The sequence below is a fragment of the Eptesicus fuscus genome, chromosome 21, assembly GCF_027574615.1.
Source record: "Eptesicus fuscus isolate TK198812 chromosome 21, DD_ASM_mEF_20220401, whole genome shotgun sequence".
In the NCBI taxonomy this organism is placed as follows: Eukaryota; Metazoa; Chordata; class Mammalia; order Chiroptera; family Vespertilionidae; genus Eptesicus; species Eptesicus fuscus.
The window spans coordinates 36,643,598-36,669,351 of NC_072493.1; the positions used below are offsets into that span (position 1 = coordinate 36,643,598).

At 50.6% G+C, this 25,754-nt stretch overlaps 4 protein-coding genes across 4 annotated transcripts in view; 2 read left to right on the forward strand and 2 right to left on the reverse strand.

Moving 5' to 3' along the window:
• Nucleotides 1–25,754, reverse strand: part of LRFN1 (leucine rich repeat and fibronectin type III domain containing 1) — a 65,388-nt gene that overhangs the window by 10,740 nt on the left and 28,894 nt on the right. The window lies entirely within an intron of this gene.
• LOC103284709 (interferon lambda-4) lies at nt 428–1,829 on the reverse strand. Its single transcript, XM_008140039.3, has 5 exons — nt 1,662–1,829; nt 1,194–1,265; nt 972–1,115; nt 673–747; nt 428–526 (listed from the first exon to the last, which is right to left on the reverse strand). Exons 1-5 carry the CDS (start codon nt 1,827–1,829, stop codon nt 428–430), a joined length of 558 nt encoding a protein of 185 aa, XP_008138261.2.
• LOC129147708 (interferon lambda-4-like) lies at nt 7,185–8,594 on the forward strand. The gene is made up of 5 exons (XM_054710897.1): nt 7,185–7,352; nt 7,750–7,821; nt 7,900–8,043; nt 8,267–8,341; nt 8,496–8,594. The coding sequence occupies exons 1-5, from the start codon at nt 7,185–7,187 to the stop codon at nt 8,592–8,594; spliced, it is 558 nt and encodes a 185-aa protein (XP_054566872.1).
• On the forward strand, nt 12,180–13,643 carry LOC103304876 (interferon lambda-3-like). The gene is made up of 6 exons (XM_054711121.1): nt 12,180–12,189; nt 12,293–12,474; nt 12,793–12,870; nt 13,128–13,271; nt 13,374–13,457; nt 13,545–13,643. The coding sequence occupies exons 1-6, from the start codon at nt 12,180–12,182 to the stop codon at nt 13,641–13,643; spliced, it is 597 nt and encodes a 198-aa protein (XP_054567096.1).

Genomic DNA, 25,754 nt, shown 5'->3' on the forward strand with positions numbered 1-25,754 from the left:
TTCATAGAATCTCATAGGAGACGCTGAGGGCTCAAACCAGGGCGTGGGAACGGCCATGGAGACTCGTTCTGGGCTTCTGGTGCCCAGAGAAGTAGAGCCTCGTCCATGGTGCGTGGTCAGCGCCCCCCGTGGACTCAGGATTCAGGTGTCTCAAGTCTCTTCCTGCCACACAGACCCTGGAGGACCTCAGGGCACCGCCCTCCGCAGGACCATCCCCGCTGCCAGGGGACGCGCTGTTCGCTCCGGAGATGTCCCCGCGCTCCCTGGCGCACTCAGCGCAGGCCATCGAGGTGAGGCCGGCGGGCGGCCGCAGAGTCTCCTGAGCTCCAGCGCCCACGGGCTGCAGACCTGCCTGGACCAAAGGGCAGCACGGAGCCCCGACCTAAGCCGCCGCCTGCAGGGCCGCGGTCCCGCCTCGCAGCCGGGCTCAGAGGCAAGGCCCCGAGCGCGCCGCCAGCTTCAGGTCCCACGTGAGCAGGCGCACGAGGTTGAAGATGATGGTGGCTTCATGGCACCCAGGCGAGTCCTGGAACCCGGGAAGGAAGCGAAGCGGGGCTGAGGCAGCGATTTCCTCGTCAAGGGCTCCTGGGTCCTGGCCGCTCCACGCCCCCCCCTCCACCCCCCCGGCCCTGCCCGGCCCTGCCGTCTACCCGCTCCGCGCCCGCCACTCACAGCTCTCCGCCTGTGGGGGCGCCTCCTGGGTGCCCGCAGGGCCTTCCTCGAGGAGCCGGGCCGCGCCAGCTCGAGCTGGAGGAGGCACAGGAGGTAAACGGAGGAGGCGAAGGGACCCATCTCCCACCACCCCAGCCCACGAGCCTCCCAGCCCAGCCCCGCGCACACCAGCGGGACGCGAATCGTGTCTGGACGGGTTGGGGCACCGCGAGAGACGGAGAAGCGGGGACCCAGCTGTGGGGCGGGAGAGCGCAGAGCAGGCCAGCGCGGTTGGAGGGCCGGGCGCCGGGGACACTCACGCAGGCCACCACGTCCCTCGTCGCGGACGCCAGCAGCTCCAGGGTTGGGGCGACGCCGGGAAACAGCTCGGGGCTGGGCAGTCTGCTCAGCACGGCCTGGGCGTCCGAGAGGCCCCGGGCCACCAGGCGGAGCCCTGCGCACGACTGCGGGGACCCGGCGCATTAGCGACGGCGCGACCGCGGCCCTGCCCTCCCGCCCCCACGCCGCCCCGCGGGCCTCACCCAGGGCAGCGGGGGACCCCTCCGTGGGCGGAAGGAGCAGTTCCGCGGCCTCCAGCTCAGCGTCTCTTCCTCCTGGCGGGACAATGGTGGGGCTGAGGCTGCGCCCCTCGCCTGTGCCCTGAGGCGCGGGGAGCTCGGGGATTCCTGCCCGGAACCGACTGTGTGGTCCAGGATGGTCGTGCGTGTTGTGCACGGAACCACGGAGCTCGCCGGGGACGGGAAAGGGGAATGAAACGCACCCCTTGCGGAGCGCCGCACCCCGACGTGAGCCGGGTCCGCCTGGGGGCGCCCTTTTGTGAATGGCAGGAAGGTGCTTTCTGCGCTTAGGGTGCCTCTGGTCAGAATTCAGACCCTGAGATCCCAGATGCGCCTGCGTGACGCCAGGATGCCGGGCCCCTCGGGATGGGGACCAGGATCCCGACCCGGCAGGACCGGCGTCCCCTGGACTGGGGTCTGGGCAGCACTCACGTAGTGGTCCCTCAGCGCCCTGACCGCCTCCAGCGCCCTGGGGTCCAACCAGCGGTAGTGAGAGAGGGAGCAGCGCCTGGGTCCAGTCACAGCGGGGTCCGCCACCACGTTCACTGTCACCAAGACCCACAGCCCCACGGACACGGCGGCTGCACCACTGGGCCTCATCTCTGCTCCTGCACAAGCCAGGGACGTCGGGGAGTCTGAGGGGAAGGCCGGGCCCGGCCCCTGCCTCCTGTTACACTGGCAGGGGGACGGATGGCAGGGGGCTGGCTGGGCGCACCCGCAGCGGGAGAGAGAGGCTGCGGGCCCTGAGCGCCCTCCTACCCTCAGCCTCCTCCCCTCACTGCTCACCTGCAATGTGGCCTCCGTGCTGGAGCTGGGCTTGCCTTCCACCGTCCCTGCCAGCTGACCAGAGTGTTGTCCACTGTGACAGCGGTGTCTGCCCCTCCATGGCCGCTTTTATGCGCCTGGCTGAGGGATGGTGAGCGGCTGGGCTTCCCCGTTCAGGGTAAGTTTTCGGAACATCAGCGCTGGACGCTGGCCCAGTGGGATGCTGGCTTAGGCCTGAGGACTTTGCCTCCCTGTCCCCGGTGCCAGCAATGGCTCCGGCCCCACTCTCTGTCACCAGTTCTCCTTTCACCCTCTCTGTAGCCTCTCTTTTCATCAACTTCCTTGTCCTTTCCTCTGTTTAATATAATAACGAGTCCTTATTAGTGCTTACTGTGTAGTGGGTGCTGTTCTAAGTAATTGATACAGACATCTCATTGAATTACCAAAAAGGGACTCTCCCGATGATGTCCTGGGATTGCTCCTGTTTTATGGAGAGGAGAGCTGAGGCACCCTGAATGGCTACTTTCCCGGTTACAGTGAGTGTCAGGGGGAGCATGTGCACCCACATACTGCCCAGCTTCAGAGCTTCTTACCTTTGCTGTATTTGCTCCTAAATATCTGACTCAGCTTTCCTCTATAGGTGTCTTCACCGCATTCCATCTCTCTGTCTTCCCTCTCTGTGTGCCTCCTGTTTAGTCTTGTCTCTTTCCCACTCTGTCTCGTCTTCGTCTACTCCATCTCTCTCTTTCCTCTTTCAACAGATAACCAGGCCAGGGTCTCTATGAATCTCTCTCTGTGTATCTGTCTGGATCAATCTCCTGTTTTAGTTTAAAAATAAAATCTACTATTTCTTTTTCTGACAAAATTAACAATGCAGGCTTATGACTAAAGCCTGAAAAATACAGAAGTGCATAAAGGAGAAAAAATACCGACCTATAACTTCATGCAATTCTCTCCCTTCATCCCACATCTGGAATAATTTTTCCAATGTGTAGAAATTTTACATGTATTTATTTGTGCCAAAGCAGCTCATTCATTGCAAAGATTCAGTCCGTACAAAAAGATACAACTTGGAGAATTAAAGGAAGTCCTCAATAAACCTTCTTGGAGGTCATTCTTTTTAACAATTAGTAGCTATTACTCCCCCACCCCACCCCACCCCCCTTTTATGAGCAATTTCTGCCAAAATGGAACCAGGCTGTCCAGTGTGGTTGCCTGCTTTTCGTGTCTCATTTGCATTCACCAGATCTTTATTATGCTGTATCAGGCAGGATCCCCAGCAGAAAACCGATGGCCCGATCCATTTAGGATAACTTGAGGTGGGTTTATTTTATTTATTTTTTTAAAAATATATATATATATTTTATTGATTTTTTACAGAGAGGAAGGGAGAGGGACAGAGAGTTAGAAACATCAATGAGAGAGAAACATCGATCAGCTGCCTCTTGCACACCCCCTACTGGGGATGTGCCCGCAACCAAGGTACATGGCCTTGGCCTTGACCGGAATCGAACCTGGGACCCTTGAGTCCGCAGGCCGACGCTCTATCCACTGAGCCAAACCGGTTTTGGCTTGAGGTGGGTTTAATACCAGGAGTATTTACAAAGGGATTGGATAATGAAGGGAAAGGACAGGGGGTAGTGCAAGGCCTTGGGGCCTTCCTGGGAGGGGGTCTGTCATCTCTAGGCCTGAAGGAAGGGGAGAGGGGAGGGAGTGGTTACCTGAGCTGAGGAGAGAGTCCTGTGCACAGCTCGAGGAAACAGACAAGTTGTGGTGGCCCCGAAGGGAAGAAGCCTGACCTCTCAAAGAATAAATGGTCTCCTTCCCCTCTTCCCAGTCCTAGTGCTAGGCCCCCAATTGGCTGCACCTGATGAAGGTCAAAGGACAGCCTCCTGGGGCCCAGAGCAGTAAAAGGGTGGGAAGGCTGGGCCTGGAGGGGCAATGGAAGACATCCCACATATACGGCTATTAAGGCCCTCATTCTGCAGGTCATTTAATAACCAGTCCCCTTTCGGTGAGCATTGATGTCACCTTGGGTATTTTGTTAAAGCCATGGTTATCAAGGCCGGGGAGAGGGAGGGAGCAATATTTTTACTCTCTTAACAGTGTCCTTCATAGAACTGAATATTTACATTTGAATGAAGTCATACTCATAAATTTCTTCCTTTCGTGGATTATGCTTTCGGTGTATCTAAAGTCATCACCACACAAGCCCCAAGGTGCCCTCATTTTTCCCTCTGCTATATTCTAGTTTTACAGTTTTGCACTTTACATTTAGGCCCATGATACATTTTGCATATGATACCTTAATCAATAAAGAAATTTTTAAAAAAAGACATCAACATATCAATGGGACAAACACACTGACCACAGCAGTACAAAAGTCATGAATGACCCAGCTCCTCTTCCAAGGTGCCCTCCTGAATTGCTATGCTGGCAAAATGGAAAAGTATGTTTGGAGAATAACAGACCTTTCAAGACTTTGCTTACTATTTGATAGTGCTCCCAGACATCCTCCTTTTATTGGTGATTTTATCCCAATATCAAGTAGTGTTTCTCCCTCCAAATGTCACCTCTTTGGTCCAGACAACAGATCAAGGACTTACAGTAGCTCTTAAGGACCTTTGCCCACGCTATTGCTGCAACCAAGGAAGACACTGATACATCTGTGACTGTATCAAGAACTTTGCTTGGACTTGGGGTGATATCACCAAGGAGTGTATGGCTGGCATCTGGAAGAAGACACTCAAGAGGTTAGTCCATGACTTCAAAGGATTTGCCAAGGATGACGAGGTTGCAAAAATCCACAAGGCTGCAATTAAGATGGCAAATAACCTTAACCTGGGTTGAGGGAGGTTGACATTGAGAGTGATATTGGGGTGGTTCCTAGGAACTGATAAATGAGGACTTGTTGGAACTGAAACAGGAACTCATGGCTGAAGAAAAGGGAACTGCAGGAGAAGAAAATGAAGATGAATCCCAAAATTCACAGTGAAGACTTTAACAAGCTCCTTAGCAGGTTTAAAAACATGGACCCGAACTCCGTATTGTTTTCATAGAGAGGAATGATCATGATGCATTATCTGCTTACAAGCAAATCTATGATAAAAAAAAAAAAAGAAACAAACCAAGCAAGGCATCATGGGCATATTTTTGAAATGACTGGCACCTCCTCAAGAAGAGCCTCAGGCAGGTCCTTCAGGAGGATATTCCAGAAGAAGTCATTGCTATCAGCCCCATGTGTGTTACTGACCCGGAAGACCTTCCAGTGGGATGAGGTGTGGAGGGGGAAGAAAGTGATATTGATGACCCTGACTGTAGACGAGGGGTGGGGAACATCGCGCTCAGGGGCGGAAGAAGGCCCCCGAAATCACTGGGTCTGGCCCTGCCAAGGCCTTAGGAGTGAGTTCATTAAATGTTAGACCAAATAGAGCAGGCAATTTTTAAGTTGATCATTTTGTATGGCCCACGACTGATGTTATAAATATCCAAATGGCTGTTGGCAGAAAAAAGGCTCCCCACCTCTAATGTAGATCTAGGGTAATGTGTGTGTTTCTGTCTTAGTTTTTAACAAGAAAATTTAAAAAGCAAAGAAAACAAATAAACAGAAAAAAACTTACAGAATAAGGATATGAAAAAGAACATATTTTTGTACAGCTGTAAAATGTGTGTTTTAAGCTAAGTGTTGTTAAAAAGACTAGAAAAGTTAAAGTTCTTTTAAAAAGTTTATAAAGTAGCCAAAACCGGTCTGGCTCAGTGGATAGAGCATCGGCCTGCGGACTCAAGGGTCCCAGGTTCGATTCCGGTCAAGGGCATGTACCTTGGTTGCGGGCACATCCCCAGGAGGGGGTGTGCAAGAGGCAGCTGATCGATGTTTCTCTCTCATCGATGTTTCTAACTCTCTATCCCTCTCCCTTCCTCTCTGTAGAAAATCAATACAATTAAAAAGTTTATAAAGTAAAAGTTACAGCAAACTAAGGTTAATTTAGTACTGAGGAAAAATGAATTCAGTGTAGCCTGAGTGTGCAGTATGTGTGAAGTCTACAGTAGCGGACAGCAATGTCCCAGGCCTTCATTCGCTCACCACTCACTCACTGACCCCCGCAGGGCAACTTCCAGTCCAGCAAGTTCCATTCATGGTAAGTCCCCTATACAGGTGAGCCAATTTTATCTTTTTGTACCATATTCTTACTGTACCTTTCCTAGGTTTAGAAAACATAAAAAAACCATTGTGTTACAATTGCTACAATATTCCGTACAGAAATATGCTATACAGGTGTGTGGCCTAGGAGTGTAGCACAGGAGGCACCATCTCAGTGTGTGTGAGGCACTCTATGATGCCCGCACAGGATGGAACCACCTAACGCTGTGTCCCTGTGGTTAAGAAATTAATTGGCAAAGGAAGAAATACAATTTAATAACAGACTATGGACACCAGAGAGAATTTGTCAAAAACCTAGATGAGGAAATACCAATGAGAACAGAAGGGGGTGATCATGCTGGCGAAGAAAGATAGAAAACAGAAAGAGACAGGCAGAAATGTAATGAAAGAGAGAGGCTGGAAACCCCCGTACCAACTCCAGGCGGATCCTTGTACGCGCACCTCTGCCAAGGTACCTTGGAAGATAAGGAAACGGTGTATTTGGGGTTCATTCCTAGAGTGCAAAAGAAAAACCAACACAGGCGGAAAAGACAAACAGATGTCCAGAAAGAAGAAACAAGCAGTTGCATAAGGCTGGTTAGGGCAGAGCCATTGCTGGCACCCAGGGACAGGCAGGCAAAGTCCTCAGGCCTAAGCCAGCATCCCACTGGGCCAGCGTCCAGCGCTGATGTTCCGAAAACTTACCCTGAACGGGGAAGCCCAGCCGCTCACCATCCCTCAGCCAGGCGCATAAAAGCGGCCATGGAGGGGCAGACACCGCTGTCACAGTGGACAACACTCTGGTCAGCTGGCAGGGACGGTGGAAGGCAAGCCCAGCTCCAGCACGGAGGCCACGTTGCAGGTGAGCAGTGAGGGGAGAGAGGCTGAGGGTAGGAGGGCTCTCAGGGCCCGAAGCCTCACTCTCTCCCCTTGCAGTGCGCCCAGCCAGCCCCCTGCCATCCGTCCCCCTGCCAGTGTAACAGGAGGCAGGGGCCGGGCCGGGCCTTCCCCTCGGACTCCCGACGTCCCTGGCTTGTGCAGGAGCAAAGATGAGGCCCAGTGGTGCAGCCGCCGTGTCCGTGGGGCTGTGGGTCTTGGTGACAGTGAACGTGGTGGCGGACCCCGCTGTGACTGGACCCAGGCGCTGCTCCCTCTCTCACTACCGCTGGTTGGACCCCAGGGCGCTGGAGGCGGTCAGGGCGCTGAGGGACCACTACGTGAGTGCTGCCCAGACCCCAGTCCAGGGGACGCCGGTCCTGCCGGGGTCGGGGTCCTGGTCCCCATCCCGAGGGGCCCGGCATCCTGGCGTCACGCAGGCGCATCTGGGATCTCAGGGTCTGAATTCTGACCAGAGGCACCCTAAGCGCAGAAAGCACCTTCCTGCCATTCACAAAAGGGCGCCCCCAGGCGGACCCGGCTCACGTCGGGGTGCGGCGCTCCGCAAGGGGTGCGTTTCATTCCCCTTTCCCGTCCCCGGCGAGCTCCGTGGTTCCGTGCACAACACGCACGACCATCCTGGACCACACAGTCGGTTCCGGGCAGGAATCCCCGAGCTCCCCGCGCCTCAGGGCGCAGGCGAGGGGCGCAGCCTCAGCCCCACCATTGTCCCGCCAGGAGGAAGAGACGCTGAGCTGGAGGCCGCGGAACTGCTCCTTCCGCCCACGGAGGGGTCCCCCGCTGCCCTGGGTGAGGCCCGCGGGGCGGCCTGGGGGCGGGAGGGCAGGGCCGCGGTCGCGCCGTCGCTAATGCGCCGGGTCCCCGCAGTCGTGCGCAGGGCTCCGCCTGGTGGCCCGGGGCCTCTCGGACGCCCAGGCCGTGCTGAGCAGCCTGCCCAGCCCCGAGCTGTTTCCCGGCGTCGCCCCAACCCTGGAGCTGCTGGCGTCCGCGACGAGGGACGTGGTGGCCTGCGTGAGTGTCCCCGGCGCCCGGCCCTCCACCCCCGCCGGCCTGCTCTGCGCTCTCCCGCCCCACAGCTGGGTCCCCGCTTCTCCGTCTCTCGCGGAGCCCCACCCCGTCCAGACACGATTCGCGTCCCGCTGGTGTCCGCGGGGCTGGGCTGGGAGGCTCGTGGGCTGGGTGGTGGGAGATGGGTCCCATCGCCTCCTCCGTTTACCTCCTGTGCCTCCTCCAGCTCGAGCTGGCGCGGCCCGGCTCCTCGAGGAAGGCCCTGCGGGCACCCAGGAGGCGCCCCCACAGGCGGAGAGCTGTGAGTGGCGGGCGCGGAGCGGGTAGACGGCAGGGCCGGGCGGGGTGGGGTGGAGGGGGGGCGGGGGGGGGGGGCGTGGAGCGGCCAGGACCCAGGAGCCCTTGACGAGGAAATCGCTGCCTCAGCCCCGCTTCGCTTCCTTCCCGGGTTCCAGGACTCGCCTGGGTGCCATGAAGCCACCATCATCTTCAACCTCGTGCGCCTGCTCACGTGGGACCTGAAGCTGGCGGCGCGCTCGGGGCCTTGCCTCTGAGCCCGGCTGCGAGGCGGGACCGCGGCCCTGCAGGCGGCGGCTTAGGTCGGGGCTCCGTGCTGCCCTTTGGTCCAGGCAGGTCTGCAGCCCGTGGGCGCTGGAGCTCAGGAGACTCTGCGGCCGCCCGCCGGCCTCACCTCGATGGCCTGCGCTGAGTGCGCCAGGGAGCGCGGGGACATCTCCGGAGCGGACAGCGCGTCCCCTGGCAGCGGGGACGGTCCTGCGGAGGGCGGTGCCCTGAGGTCCTCCAGGGTCTGTGTGGCAGGAAGAGACTTGAGAGACCTGAGTCCTGAGTCCACGGGGGGCGCTGACCACGCACCATGGACGAGGCTCTACTTCTCTGGGCACCAGAAGCCCAGAACGAATCTCCATGGCCGTTCCCACGCCCTGGTTTGAGCCCTCAGCGTCTCCTATGAGATTCCATGAATCTGTGACGCTGCATCTCTCCACTGGAGAGGCCCTGGAGAGGCCCATCCCTGAGGGATTTGGCAGGGAAAGGGCCTGGAGTCCTTTGGTTACTGCAGTATGTTGGATTCTGTTACCCGTGCGTCTTTTGTATTTGTGAAATCCCTGAGTAATGGGCTCCTCTGTCTTCCATTATTAAATATTCTTGCATCTACACTGGGCGTTCCCCTGTGATCACTCTGAGCGGCACTTTTCGGTTAAAAACGCCTAGCCAGCCGAAACCGGTTTGGCTCAGTGGATAGAGCGTCGGCCTGCGGACTCAAGGGTCCCGGGTTCGATTCCGGTCAGGGGCATGTACCTTGGTTGCGGGCACGTTCCCAGTGGGGGGTGTGCAAGAGGCAGTTGATCGATGTTTCTAACTCTCTATCCCTCTCTCTTCCTCTCTGTAAAAAATCAATAAAATTTATTTTTTTAAAAAAAATAAATAAATAAAAAAAATAAAAACGCCTAGCCAGGGCCATCAGATGACTTGAGTTCAACTCTGACCCTGCCACTTAATCATGGTGTGACTGGGCAAATTACTTCTCTGTGGCCTCAGTTTCCTCATCTACACAATGGCATCATCATCCTTCCTTTCCGGATGAGTCGTGTACATTGAAGTAGCATCTATAAAGCTTCCAGTGGAGGCTTAGGGTGGTCTCACTTAATGATCTCTGTTAAATAACCACAAACACCTCCACACACAATCGAGTGCACTTCTTTATTTGTCCCAGCCTGTGGGCTAGAGGTCTTTGCTGCCAACTGCAGGGCTATTTGTCAAGGTCACACAGCCAGTGAGGGCAGAGCCAGGTTTGAATCCCAGACCCTTGAGCTCCACGGTGCATGCTCTTTTATATATATATATATATATCTTTAGATCTTTAGCCCTAGCCGGTTTTGCTCAGTGGATAGATTGTCAGCCTGTGAAATGGGGGGTCCTGGATTGATTTTTGTAAAGGGCACATTCTCGGGGTTGTGAGCTCCATCCCTAGGAGGGAGGGGGGTCAATGCAGGAGGCAGCTAATCAATGATTTCCTCTCATCATTGATGTTTTTATCTCTCTCTCTCTCCTTTCCTCTCTGAAATCAATAAAATAATATTTAAAAAATAGATATAATTAAAAACTTTTTTTTTTATTGATTTGAGCAAGAGAGGAAAGTAGCGGGAGAGAGCTAGAAACATCAATGGTGAGAGAATCATTGACCAACTGCCTCCTGCATGGCCCCTACTGGGGAGCAAGCACACAATCTGGGCATGTGCCTGACCAGGGATCCAACCCTGACGTCCTGGTTCATAGGTTGATGCTCAATCATTGAGCCACACTGCCCAAGCAGGAGACTTTATTTTTATTTTACTTATTTTTTTTAATAAACATTTTTTAATTGATTTCAGAAAGGAAGGGAGAGGTAGAGAGAGAGAGAAACATCAATGATGAGAGAGAATCATTGATCGACTGCCTCCTGCATGATCCCAGGCATGTGCCCTTGACTGGAATCGAACCTGGGACCTTTCAGTCCACAGGCTGACACTCTATCCACTGTGCAAAACCAGCTAGGGAGGGAAACTTTATTTTTAAAACACATCACAACACTAAGCTTCTTGCTCACTTTACCAATGTTACTCATATTTAAAATGTAGGCAAACTACATGTGCCCCAGATGTTATCATGGCTTCAATACTACATTGTGGCAAAGCCTCTGTGATCGGGTGAGGCATAAAGTACTCCCTAGATCTGGGGGTGGGGGGAAGGTGTCTTTTTTTCCTTTCAGATCTTCACATGGCTCACTCCCTCACTCCTCACTTTAAGTTTTTGCTCAAATGTGATTTTTCTGGCCTCATTCAGTGCAGCCCCCTCCTACACTCTGCTGTCACCTCACCTTTGTGCTTTCATTTTCTGTTGCCTGATGTAAAATACACTGAGTGCTTACCCCCACCCCCACTTACCTCTAGGAAAACGGCCCATGAGCCCTGGGTGGTGTGACTCAGGGGTTGGAGCGTGCTCCCCTGTGAAAGGTCGCCGGTTCAATTCCTGGTCAGAGGACATGCCCAGGTTTGGGGTTCTGTTCCCAGTCAGGACAGGTGTGGGAGGCCACCGATCAATGTTTCCCTTTCACATACATGTTTCACTCTCACATTAATGCCTCCCCCATCTCTTTCCTCTTCCTCTCTAAAGATCAATACAGTAAAGTTGTTTGTTTGTTTGTTTGTTTTTTGTTTGTTTTTTAAAAAGCTCCAACAAGTTTTGTTTGATGGGTATGTTTTTTTTCATTGCTCTGTTCCCGGCACCTTGAGCACTGCCCGAAACATGGTGGGGGCTGAGTAATACTTGGTGAGTGAATGGAGGCATTTGGCACAACTGAGCAGGATCCCCTGAAGCCCTGGGCTACACCCCGGTTCCCCAGCAGAGACTCCTATCCCTGGGTGCCTCCGACCTGGACAATTAAAGATGTTTGTCGGCTCCCTTCCTCCCCTTCTTTCTCGGTACCTGGTTGGGGAGGGAGGGAAGAGCTGGTCTCCTCTCTTAATTCTGGGCTGCTTTGTCCTGCTGACTCTCTCCTCCGCCCCTTCCCCACCCCCCGAAGCAGCCTGCTCCCTTCATCTTCTCCCCTCCCCTGACAGCCTCCTTCTTGGAAGTTCCAGGTTCTTGGTGGCAACAGCCCTGGAGGTGCCTTCCTCCTCTCCCTGCAGGGGGTGTCCTGCGGAAAGGCAACCCCTCTTTGTGGGGCTGAGGCTGCCCTGATGCTGAGATCCGGTTGGGACCTCACCTCCTGTAGGTGAACCTGAGTGTGTGTCACTTTCTGTTTCGCTCCAGCTGCTCACCTGGCTCAAGGCCCCGCCCTGCATGGGCTTCCCCAGCCTGGGGCCTCCCCTAGTGGCAGGTGTGTTTTCACTTTTCCTACATCAGCTGGGATTGCCCGCCTGTGCAGGTCAAAAGCTGCACCATGGAGCTCAGGGAGGAATTGCATCGCAGCCGAGCTGGAAGTTCAGGGACACAGACCGAGCAGCCGGCTGAGACCTGGAAGAGGAGACCGAGGCCAGAGACACCAAACAAGGCTGAGTGAGACCCAGGTGACAGGCTCTGAGAGGACACTTGGATCCCCACCTGGGGCAGAGACCAGAGACCAGACACCAGAGACCAGGATGAAGCTGGGTGAGCCTCCATGTCATTGCCCATGACCCTCACTCCCCACACCCCTACCCTCCGCCCTGACACTCTGTCCCTTCATCTGCCCATCCTTCCTTCCCTAACACAGCCGTGGCTGGGTGTGGCCCGCTGGTGCTGATGCTGATGACCACGGTGCTGACCAGCACAGGAGCAGTTCCCGTCCCCACGCCCCTGGGGACCCTCCTGGGCGCAAGGGGCTGCTACGTGGCCCAGTTCAAGTCTCTGTCCCCACAAGAGATGAAGGCCTTCAGGAGGGCCAGGGACGCCTTGGTGAGTCTCCCCCCCAATTTGGCTCCCCCACTCCCCGCTGTGGGCGAGCCTCCACCCTTCCCTCTGTGGGTCACAGGCCCATTTGGCTCAAGGTGGGCCTGTACCCTTCCTTCCCCGGGCTAACCTCCACCCTTCGCACAGTGGCCCACCCCCTGCCCTTGCTGCTGTGGGCTGACTCTTGCTCTTCTGCACTGGAGATGCCTCTAGCATCCTTTGGGACCTTAGCCCCCTGCTCCTGGTGCTAGCCATCCTCCACCCACTGCAGGGGTCACCCTCCAGCCCTCCAGCTGTGGGCTGACCTCTGCCCTTGCTCTCCAGGAAGAGTCCCTCCTGCTGAGGAACTGGAGCTGCAGCTCCCGCCCTTTCCCCAGGACCCGGGACCTGAGGCAGCTGCAGGTGAGTTGGGAGACTCGGGCCCAGCCCTGCCCTCCCCTGGCCCCGCTCCTCTGGCTTCTTCGGTGGCCTCTTCACCTTCTCCTTCTCCCTTTTCCCTGTGTCTTCGCCTCCCCAGCAGTCCCCTGACCTCTTCTCCTCACCTGCTCACATTGACCTTCCCTCTCTGCTCTCTCCTGCCCTTCCCCGGGTCCTCCCTCAGCCCTCCTCACCTGTTCTCCCTCACATGCAGCCCTCACCTGTCTGTCTGCCCTGCTCAGGTGCGGGAGCGCCCTGTGGCCTTGGAGGCTGAGCTGGCCCTGACACTGAAGGTCCTGGGCACCGTGGCGAACTCGACCCTGGGGGCCATCCTGGACCAGCCCCTTCGCACGCTGCGCCACATCCACTCCACGCTTCAGGCCTGTGTGAGTGCTCTGGGCCCCCAGGCCATGTCTGTGGGCTCTGACCACCCATATGTCCCCCTGTGCCTGAGACCCTGGTCACTCACCATCCTCCTGTGCCCACAGGTCCCAGCTGAGTCCACAGCAGGCCCCAGGCCCCGGGGCCACCTCCACCAATGGCTGCACCGCCTCCAGGAGGCTGAGAAGAAGGTGAGCGCCTGGGGAGGGACCAGTGTCTGGGGACAACTTGGGGCCCAGATGATGAGCAGCCACTGACCTGTCCTTTCCTCTCCACAGGAATCCCGTGACTGCCTTGAAGCCTCTGTCACATCCAACCTCTTCCGCCTCCTCGCCCTTGACCTGAAATGTGTCGCTGATGGAGACCTGTGTGTGTGACCCTGAGGCCCACCCGCCACCTGTCCCGGCATCTTGGCTTTTATTTATGCATCCCCCACTTTCCTTAAGTTATTGCCACGCAACCAGTATTTATGTATTTATGTGTGTGAATTGTCAAACTCAGGCCCGACAAAATATTTATTTTTCTACTTTTTGTAAGAGTTGTTCAAATAAATTGTAAGAAAAAGATGTTTCCTGTGCTGGGGGACTGCGTGTATGATAGTGCGGATTAGTTTTCTCTCGCCGCCATCACAAGGCATCCCAGACTTAGCATCTGCCCACCAGCAAGGTCAGTGTCTCCCAGTTCCATAGAGGAGAGCTGGGTGGCTCAGCCTCTTTCCCCGCCAGGGGTCTCGCAGGCTGAAGCCCACGTGTGGCTGGTGGGGTTCTCCTAGGAAGGCCTTGGCAGGGAGGGCCCCCTCCAAGCTCAGTCAGGCTGTTGGCAGAGTTCTCCCCCTCCCTACAGTGGTGGCCCTGAGGTTCCCGTTCCCGCTGCAGAGAGCGTCCGGCCGCAGCTCCTGCCAGCCTCTCGCAGGTCCTGGCACATGGACCTCCATCTCAGAGCCTGCAGCCACGGGTCACGTGCTTCTCGCGCCTGGCATCCCTCTGCCTGCTCCTTCTGCCACGTTTCCCTTCTGCCTCCAGCTGGAGAAAGTGCTCTGCTTTTAAGGACTCGGTGTTTAGACGGGGCTCATGGACAATCCAGGACAACCTCTCTCTTTTGACATCTATAAAGCTCAGTCACCTCTGCGAGGTCCTTTTGCCAGGTCACATACGGGATTCACAGTTCCAGGGATTCGGCTGGGCGTTGGGGCCACTATTCACCCACCACAGTACGTGTGTGATGGGTGTGTGTGTGGATCACTGAGATGTATTCTGTTGTATGTAAATCACATGAAATAAACGTGCCTTAATAACAACATTTATCATTGCACGTGATGGTAAGTCTAGACAGCAGGGTCCATGTAGAGCTATGTTGTTTAACATGCTCCACACGCCACATGTAGCTCAGCACTTGAAATGTAGCTAGTGAAGGTTGAGCTGTGCTCTACGTATAAAATAGACCCTGCAATGGGAATAGATTTTATTTTTAAAAAATGTTTAGATGGTGCCTGCCAAGCTTCTCCATGGTAGAATTACTATTTTTTCTCTTTATACTAAATATATGGAGGGACATTGAGACTATGCAAATACCTGTTACTTCTCAAACTTCAACCCATTCAGTTTAGCATCCACTGATGGTGTCCAAAGGGTCTCAGACAGAGCGGGACATTCGGGTGGTCAGAGCCCACAGCCTGAATGTTAATGTTATATCAGTTTTCAAATAACTTCACCCTTCTTTTCACATTATTCACTGGCATTCTACTCTTAGGAAGAGCTTTGCTCCCCTCCGTCATGCATGTATTTGCCAATTGATTGATAATGGCATGGACTACTCAATTCTTATTTCATTCAGTGCATTGTAATTATTTGCTATAATTTCAATTGATGCTGGAACTGCCCTCGATCCAATGGGAACCCTTTCAAGATGGCTCCTAAGCCCTTTCCATGGGTCCCCTCATCCTCTGAGCACCTCCTTGCTTTCTGGAATAAGACGTTCCAGGCTCCCCTTGTACTTCCCCTGCCTCAGCTCTGTAACCAGCCTTTTCTTCAAGGACCTCTGGCTCCTCTTCGTGGAGACAGTATTAAAAAATCGCAATCTGGGTGCTAGGTGGGCTGATTGCTACAGGAATATTGTTGCTTCTGCCCCCTCTCAATGGACAAAGCTAGGAAATAGGTGGATGGATGTACAGAATTTTTATCCACTGTAAAATCTCATTAAGAAGTTTCATGTTGATTACATGTGGAAACAGTAATATTTTGGATATATTGGGTCAAATAAAGTATATGTAAAATAATTTCACACATTTCTTTTGACTTACTTCTATTAAATGTGGCTCCTGGAAAATGTTAAATGACACTGTGGCTCACATAATATTTAGATTTGAACAGTGCTGCCTTAGAGGACAGGATGTCATAGTGGATCCAGGCTCTTTATCTCTGGCTGATGCTCCATCCTCAGTGTATTAGTACTGTCTCCCCTCGTGACCAAAATATGGACGCCACAGCTCCAGCCATCACACAATCATACGACCGTCCACAAAGCTGCAGTGGCAGAGACTCCAGCCAGTTGTCTGTCTGTTTATTCTCCTCTTCCTCCTTTCCTTGGAGAACCCCTGACTTGTAAATGGATTCAAGAGTGTTCCACTAAAACAACACTCTTCAACCATCCCTGCACCTGTGGCCCGAAGCTCTGGCGACACATACGCGTGGAAGTGATCTGAGCCCCTAATGAGCTGCTCCTTTAAAAGGCAGGGCCATGCCCTCCTCGTCACCTTTCTCCTTTCTTGCTGAATGGCAGGAATGAGAGCAGCCAGCTCACTGCCTTCAGTATGCTGGGACATGTTCAGTGGCTATAGAATCCTGTGCTGAGAGCTTTCTTTTTCCTTTCAGGACATTGACTTTGGTCTTCCCCTCCGGGGCTCCCTCCATGATGGGCTCTCTCGTCTGAATTTCCTACTGCTCTCGCAGCCCCAAACTCTGGTGTCTGATAACCAGAGTCAACTATGGAGTTAGGAGCTCTAAGAAAGGTTTTGTGCTTATTCCTGTGGCGGGCTGTAAACTGCTCTCCAAAAGATAGCCACGACCTCATCCACAGAACATGTAAATGTGACCTTATTTGCACACACAAAAAAAGAGGTCTTTTTAACGTGATTACATTAAGGATTTTGGTGTGAGATTATCCTGGATTATCAGGGTGGGCCCTAAATACTATTTCCAGTGTCCTAAGTATAAAAGAGAGATAGAGGGAGCTCACTTACAAAGAAGAGGAGGAGCAAAGACTGGAGTGATGCGGCCATAAGCCAAGGAGTTCCAAGAGCCACCAGAATATGGAAGTGACAAGGAACAGGTTCCCCCAGAGCCTCCAGAGCAAGCATGGTCCTGCTGAGACCTTGATTTTAACCCCCTGATACAGTGGGTTGCAGACTTCTGGTCTCCAGACTGAGAGAATAAATTTCTGCTGTTTTAGCAACAGTTTGTGGTAATTTGTTACATTAACCATGATAAATTTACACAGTTCATTACAGAGACCAGGACCCATTCTAGCTCATTTTTGCAGAAAGGCATTTATTACACGGTGTTATGTGACTTATAGAAGTGTCAGAAAGGTTGAACAAATAGACTCTGTGTGGACCATTCAGGTACTACTTCAGAGCCAGACCATAAACCTGGGATTTTCAATGGCCCACTTCCTTTCTAGTAATTGGAACTTTAAGAAAATATACTCAGGCCCAGCTAGTGTAGCTCAGTGGTTGAGGGGTTTGATTCCCAATCAGGGCACATGTCTGAGTTGTGGGCTCCATCCCCAGTAGGGGGCATGCAGGAGGCAGCTGATCAATGATTCTTTCTCATCATTGATGTTTCTATCTCTCTCTCCCGTTTTCCCTCCCTCTGTGAAATCAATAAAAATCAATTAAAAGAAAATATACTCAGTCGAGAGGGTCCGTGGGAGGAGCTGGGGCTTATGGAAGTTCTCACGCTCTATGCAACCATGAGAAGTCTACATGGGAGAACCCTACATGACGAAGTCTATGTTTATAATAAAGCTCTGTGGTTCTGACTCCCACTCCCTTAACTTCCTCTTCCCTTCTATAAATACCCCTCCATCTTGGCACACAGGACAGTGTGTGCATGTGGCTTGTGTGTGTGCACTGGGTTGCAACCCTTTTTCCACTCCTGAATAAATCATTTTTGGTGACAAAACACTTAGTCAATACTATTTTTCAGTCGATTCTATGATCAGGATTTTGACTGCTTAATTAGGAATTGGCTCCCACTGCCATGATCAGGAAGGCAGCACAACCAGGAATTTGTCACGATGATGGGACGACAGCCATCAGGAAACTGCTCTAATCAGAAAGATCACCCTGGAGCCGAAACCGGTTTGGCTCAGTGGATAGAGCGTTGGCCTTCGGACTGAGAGGTCCCAGGTTCGATTCCGGTCAAGGACATGTACCTCGGTTGTAGGCTCCTTCCCGGCCCAGGCCCTGGTTGGGGCTCATGCAGGAGGCAGCCAATCAATGTGTTTCTCTCACATCGATATTTCTCTCTGTCTTTCCCTGTCTCTTCCACTCTCTCTAAAAATCAGTGGGAAAATATCTTTGGGTGAGGATTTTAAAAAAATAAATATTATAGATATTTTGTAACCACCAATGAAATCATTGATTCAGATAAGGATCATCACTGGATGCTAAAACTTTTAGCTGAAATCTTTTTGAGAAACTGGATAGTCTCATAGTCTCCAGTATCATCCCACCGGTGACTTAGAAGGAATGAAGGAAACTTTACAATGGAGAAATCTGGCAGGCTCCACCTTAATCCAGTTCAAAAAGGAAACAAACTCACATCATGTTCTCATGAACATGGTGCACTGAGGACACAATAGCATCTAAATATTGTAAAAAATGTTTAAGATGAATTTAAATCATGAAAAAAGAATCAGATAAATCCAAGCATATTCTACAAACTATATTCTACAGAACAACTAGCTTGGACTCTTTTAAAATGTCAATGTCATCCTATCTAATAAAAGGGTAATATGCAAATTAACTGTCACTCTGTCACAAAGGTGGCAGTGCCCATAGCCACAAGATGGCGGCACCCAGTCATCTCAGCCCTGCTGGAGTCCCCCCAGTCCCGGAGGGGGGCAGCTGCTGAGAGTGGGCAGCATGAGCGGCCTGGCGGAATGCTTGCTTTGTCACTGCAGCAATGAGGCAAGTGTTCCCCACTGGGCCGTAGATGGGCCACTGGGCTGTGGATGGGCCTCTGGGCAGCAGGCGCAGAGTGGCCAGGCCCCGCAGAGAGCTACTGGCACATGGATTCATGCACAGGGCTACTAGTATAAGAATAAAACAAAGCAAAAACTGTGGAACTCCTCCAGATCAAAGGGCAGAAGGAGTTATGACATTCACATCTAAATGCAATGCACAGTCCTTGATTGCATTGGATCCTAGATTGAAAAAAAGAAATATTTTTAAAGAACAAAGCTATTATTGATATAATTAGAAAAATTCGAATGTGGACTACAATGTTGGGTAATATAATGTTGATAATGTTAAAATTTTGGAGTATTGTGATTCTCTCTAGGAGATTCATAGGAATTATTTAGGTCTGAGGTAGTGTGATGCCTGCAACCTACTTTCAAGTGGGAGAGAGAGATAAAGAGAGGCAAAATGTTAACACCGATGAATCTAGGTGAAGGGGATATGAGTGCTCGTATTAACTTTTCTGTAAGAGTGAAAATTTTTGAAATAAAAAATTGGGAGTGAACCAATAAGTATTTCTTTTCAAACCTTCTACCATGTTCCAAAAGTTATATTATGTTCTATTTCTTGGAGTATTAGTCAGGAGTACATTCAATAATTCATTCAGCACTTGTTGAGTGTCTATTGTGTGCTAGGCACTGGGTAAGAAAACAGTGGTGAACAAAACACACAAAAACTTTGTTCTCAGAGGTTCCAGTCAAGATGGTGGCATAGGTAAATGAGGGACATGCCGCCTCCTACAACCACACCAAAATTATAACTAAAATACAGAACAACCATCATTCAGAGCCATCTGAAATCTAGCTGAATAGAAGTCCTAAAACTAGGGAATTAAAGAAAAAGCACACAGAGACTGTGGGGCAGATAGGAGGGGCAGAGACTTGGGGCAGAATGGAGGAACTAAGTGGTCCCACACCCAAATGTGGCAGTTTAAAATAAAGAGGGATATCATAGCTGTGGAGGTTTCTCTAAGGAGGGAGGGGTCTCAATCCCACATCAGGGTTCCAGTACTGAAAAGAGAAATACCTGCAACTTCTGGCTGTAAAAACCAGCAAGGATTGTGGCTGAGAGACACAGAGGATGCTGGAGTCCCAGGCAGTTCCTCTTAAAGGTCTGGGGTGCACAGATTGATTCGGACTCACTCCCTCTGAGCTCCAGCGCTGGGGCAGCAGCTTGAAAGGAACCTGGGACATTCAGGGAGGAACTAACTTGTCTGGAATCAGGGCAAGAGCTGGAGGGACAGCTTTCTCCCAAACAGAAGTGCTGGCAGAGGCCAGTGTTGCTTTGCTGAGCCCTCCCCGCCACAGAGCCAGCAGGTGGACACAGTATCTGAATCTCCATCAACCTGGCTCACAGTTTTCACCCTGCTCTGCTGATTCCCTGAGACCCCACCCCTCCCTACTTGCAGGCTCATCCAAGTCATTCCCAGTGGCTTTTCCATACAACTGGCCTCTCTTGCCTCATGCTTTCCTAAAATATCTCAAACAAGCATCATTGGCATCAGCATGTCCCATACCTCTCAATAAGTGGCCCCAGACCCAGCACTAGCCACAGTCCACCTTGGTTCATACCTTGGTGTTTCCTGGGCACCTCCAAGCCCAACACAAGTGGCGGCCATGTGCAGAATTCTTTGTAGCTAATGCTGGGTGGCCCTGGGCAAGGTAAAGGCAGTGGCTGACTTTGCACCTCCCGGGAGGCTCCAGAGCCAGGGTTCCCGGTGGTCAGTTTCAACCACACTGGATTACAACCCTACCACCTCCACAATTGACACATTCAAGGGGTGGACTCAGTAAGCACCAAAGCCCCACTGAAGCAAGTCTTGCTCTATAGGGTTGGCTTCTGCACAGCATCTCTCACTGTAGTCACAGCTGGTTCTCACAGCTAATTGGCCTGGGTCAGGGGTCAATCCCTTCCAGTGATGCCATCAGCAATGAAGGCTCAACTACCACAAGACCGTGCACATAGTCCACACACGGGCACACCTGGAGCACCTAGCTCAGGTGACTGGGGAGGCTGAGCCACTGGGCCTATAGTACACTTACTACACAAGGCCACTCTATCAAGTTTGGGAGACATAGCAGATCTACCTAATACATAGAACAAGCACAGGGAAACAGCCAAAATGCAGAGACAAAGAAGCATGTCACAGCCTAACCAGCATGGCTCAGTGGTTGAGTGTCGACCTGTGAACCAGAGGTTGTGGTCAAATCCAGGTTGGGACACTGTACCTAGTGTGGGGCATGCAGGAGGAAGCCAATCGATGACTCTCTTTCATCACTGATGTTCTTGTCTCTCTCTCCCTCTCCTTTCCTCTCTGAAATCAATAAAAAATGTATATTTTTTAAGAGAAGAGACAGATATCAAGCTATATTACAAAACTACCGTTCTCAAAACTGCCTGGTACTGGCACAAGACCAGACATATAGACCAATGGAACAGAGCAGAGAACCCAGAAATAGAGCCAAGCCATTAGGCTCAATTAACATTTGACAAAGGAGGCAATAGCATACAATGGAGTCAAGACAGTTTCTTCAATAAATGGTGCTGGGAAAATTGGTCAGATACATTCCAAAAAAATGAAACTAGATCACCAACATACACCATACACAAAAATAAACTCAAAATGATTAAAGGACTTAAATGTAAGATGGGAAACCATAAAAATATTAGAAGACTCCATAGGCAGCAAAATATCAGACATTTGTCGTAGCAATATCTTTACCTATACAGCTCTAGAGCAATGGAAACTAAGGAGAAAATAAACAAATGGGACTACATCAAAATAAAAGGCTTCTGCACAGCAAAAGAAACCATCAACAAAACAACAAGAAAGCCCACTGCATGGGAGAACATATTTACCAATGCTACCTCAGATAAGGGCTTAATCTCCAAAGTTTACAGGGAATTCATACAACTTAACAAAAGGAAGATTAACAATCCAATCAAAAAATGAGCAAAGGACCTAAATAGACACTTCTTGAAAGAGGACATACAGACGGCCAAGAGACATATGAAAACACGCTCAAAGTCACTAATCATCCAAGAGATGCAAATCAAAACAACAATGAGGCACCACCTCACAACTGTCAGAATGGCAATCATCTATAAATCAACAAATGACAAGTGCTGGGGAGGATGCTGAGAAAAAGGAACCCTCGTGCACTGCTGGTGGGAATGCAGACTGGTGCAGCCACTGTGGAGAACAGTATGGAGTTTCCTCAAAAAGTTGAAAATGGAACTCCCATTTGACCCAGTAATCCTCTTCTAGGCATATATCCCAAGAAACCAAAAACACCAATCAGAAAGGACATATGCACCCCTATGTTCATAGCAGCACAATTTACAATAGCTAAGATCTGGAAACAGCCCAAGTGCCCATCAGCAGATGAGTGGATTAAAAAACTGTGGTACATCTACACAATGGAATACTACACTGCCATAAAAAATAAGTAATTCTTACCATTTGCAACAGCATGGATGGAACTAGAGAGCATTATGCTAAGCAAAATAAGCCAGTCAGAGAAAAATAAATAGCACATGATCTCACTCATATGTGGGATATAATGATCAACATAAACTGATGAACAAAAATAGATCCAGAGACAAGGTAACACTGAACAGAACGTCCAACCTCAGAGAGAAGGCAGGGGAGGGGGGGTGTTAGAGATCAACCAAAGGACTTGTATGCGTGCATATTAGCATAACCAATGGACACAGGCACTGGGGCAGTGGGGCCTTGTCCTGGGGGCTGGGAGTGATGGGGAGGGGGGGGTCAATCGAGGAAAAAGGAGACATATGTAATATAACAAAAAAGGAGAGAGAGAAGAGACCATTAAATTCCTTAACCTTTTATTGAAGCCTCATGTCCCATAGGTCCCAGGGGAAGCTGGGCAGGGAGAAGGACATTAGACTACCCCAGGAATCAGACAGTCTTTGTCCTTTAGGAGCTGACATTCTCTATTCTCAGAAGATTCCTCTACCGATCAGATGCATCCACATCATCCTGTGTCCAAAGTGAGCCACTTTTCCCGTGGTGACCATGACCCCACAACACACACTGCTCGCCAAGGATCTCCATCCTTCTCCAGAAGAGGAGAGAAAACACACGAAGAAGCACCTGGGGCAGAGCCCAGTTCCGACTTCATGGATGTGAAATGCCAAGATGCTATAACATCACAACTGTCTTTAGCCAGAGAGTGATTTTGTGTATGGGCTGCTCCACTGTGCTGTCGGCCTACAGGAGGGAAATCCGGGCTGACAGATGAGGGGCTTCAGAAGGAAGCAGCACTAAAAGCACCCGAATCAAGATGAGTGGGGCCAGAACCGGTTTGGCTCAGTGGATAGAGTGTTGGCCTGCGGACTGAAAGGTCCCAGGTTCGATTCCGGTCAAGGGCATGTACCTTGGTTGCAGGCACATCCCCAGTGGGAGGTGTGCAGGAGGCAGCTGATCTATGTTTCTAACTCTCTATCCCTCTCCTTTCCTCTCTGTAAAAAATCAATAAAATATATTTTTAAAAAAGAAAAAGAAAATGGGGGAAGCTGTCAGCAAACAGGGAAAAGACATAGGGGATTTTTTAAAAATAAAATTAAAAAAACTTAAAAAAAAAAAAAGATGAGTGGGGAAACTATTCCGATAAATACATTTTAGATTTTTTTAAAAAGTGGGCCACGATCCCCAAGAGAAATAAAAACATATATCCACACAAAAAACTAGTATACCAATGGTCATCACAGCATTATTCATAATAGCCATTGAATGGAAACAACTTCAAAGTCCACTAACTAATGAATGGACAAACAAAATGTGTTATAGCCATGCAATAGAATACTATCAGCCATAAAAGGGAATGAAGTCCTGGCACGTGCTACAACATGGATGAAGCTTAAAACGTTAAACTAAGTGAAAGAAGCCAGACATAAAAGACCACATACATATAATTTAGTTTGCATGAAATGTCTAGAAGAGTCAAATCCATAGAAATAGAAAGTAAAGTAATGGTTGTCTTGGGCTGGGTTCAAGGAAGGGGTGTGGAGAAATGAGGGGTGACTGCTAAAGTATATAGGATTTCTTTTGGGGGTGATGAAAATATTCTAAAATTGATTGTGGTGGTGGATTCACAACTCTGTGACTCTATTAAAAGCCATTGAATTGCCGAAACCGGTTTGGCTCAGTGGATAGAGTGTCGGCCTTCGGACTGAAGGTCCCAGGTTCGATTCCGGTCAAGGGCATGTACCTTGGTTGCGGGCACATCCCCAGTGGGGGGTGTGCAGGAGGCAGCTGGTCGATGTTTCTCTCTAATCGATGTTTCTAGCTCTCTATCCCTCTCCCTTCCTCCCTGTAAAAATCAATAAAATATATTTTAAAAAAAAAGATTAAAAAAAATAAAATAAAATAAAATAAAATAAAATCCATTGAATTATACATTTTAAATGAGTGAGTTATATGGTATGTGAATTATAACTCGATAAAGCTATTACCAAAAAAATATATAAAACAATGTCAGGTAGGAATAAGACGTATCAAATACATGAGGCAGACTTGAGTATGAGGCCTGGCTTCCCCACTTACAGACTATTTGACCTTGAGTAGGTTATGTCACTTTGCTGATCCTCAGCTTTCTCATCTATAAAACTGGGATAAAAATAATACCTACTTCATGGAGTGACTGTGAGAATTAAATGAAGCAAATAATAGTAGCTCAGAGATAACAGTACTCAATAAATGTTGGTTTTTGTTGTTAAAAAAAAAAGTGAGCCACAAGAGGAAATGGCCACAAAAATGGAGAGCAGTCAGCTGGTGGCCTCTGCAATAGAAGCCTCTGGTTTTTTGAGGGAGATTGTGAAGGAGCTTCCTGGAATCTGGACCTGACCATCAGAGGTTCTAAGCAGCCAATACAGCCCCCCCCACCCCTGCCCCCAAGAGGCCCTTGTGGTGTGTTTGGGTATTATTCCAGGTTATTAGCTTTCTAATCTAACTCTCTAATAATCTATTAGCTTCCCAATGTCTCTAGCTGGATGTCTTTACTGCTCAAGCTAGTTATTGTGGATTCTGTTCCTGACAATTAAGAGCCCTGATGGATACAGGCAGGAAGGGGTTTGTTCAGGAGACAGCAATGAGGCCATGTGGCAGCAAAGGGGGAAGGAAGAGGGAAACGAAGTTAGAAGGCCTGGAGGGGCCAGATCTTAAAGGGCTGTGTAAGCCATGGCAGGGAGTTTGACTTTTACTGAGTGAACTGGGAGCTATGAGAGGAATTTAAATAGAGAGGAGACATAATCTTTGACTGTATGTGGAAAACATGCCAAGCAGGGAGCGACCAGGGTAGAGGCTGCTATGATCATCCAGTAGGAGGTAACCACAGACAGGGCCGGGATGGGCGCGTGGAGAGACTGAGAAGTGGGTGAATTTGGAAACACTTTGAAAGTATAACCAGCAGGTTTTGCTGATGAATTGTCTGTGCGTTGTGTGGTGTGTGTGTGTGTGTGTGTGTGTGTGAGAGAGAGAGAGAATGATGTTGGTCAAGGATCACTTGATGTTTATTTACAATGAAGCCTCAAGTGCATCAACAGGAAAAAGAGAACACTACTAACTGCCTGGTGTCATCATAAGGAGTCTATATAATCATGGGTATAAAGCACTTACACATTTATGTACCACTGACATTATTTCTTATAGGGTGTTTGAGACAACTCATTCAAACCCACCTTTGTTCTGGCACCTCCAAAACCCTACATGTCTCTGTGTCTCCTAAGATTCCAAGAAAGGCCTCTACTATGCCCAAATTTCTTTAAAACCATCTGCCCTTTACAAGAAAAATAGAGGTGACTAAGGGGAACTTCCTCCCCTCCCACCACTCTAAGGGTGCTAAGGATTTGCCAGTCCACAGGTCTCTTTCCAGAAATCCAGGCTCCCTCCTGTAGCCTCCTTTCTGTTTCTCTTTCAAATTCAGTCTCCCATCTGTCATCTCCTGGCCACCACCCACCTGAATTTCCCCAGTCCTGCCAAAACCTGTGGCAAGTTCCAAATTCAGGTGTTGTATTTGCTTTACTTAAATAAACTGAAATTGTCCCTCTGGCCAACTCAGTGGTTCATGGCCTTCCCTGTTCTAATTACCAGGGGAACCCTAAGATAAAACAGTCTGGGCTGCTATCCCAGAGATGTGACTGGTCTCATTGCATTCTATCCATGGTTCTCAAATCTTCAGGTGCATCTGAATCAGCTTGAGATCTTGCTAAAACATAGGTTGCT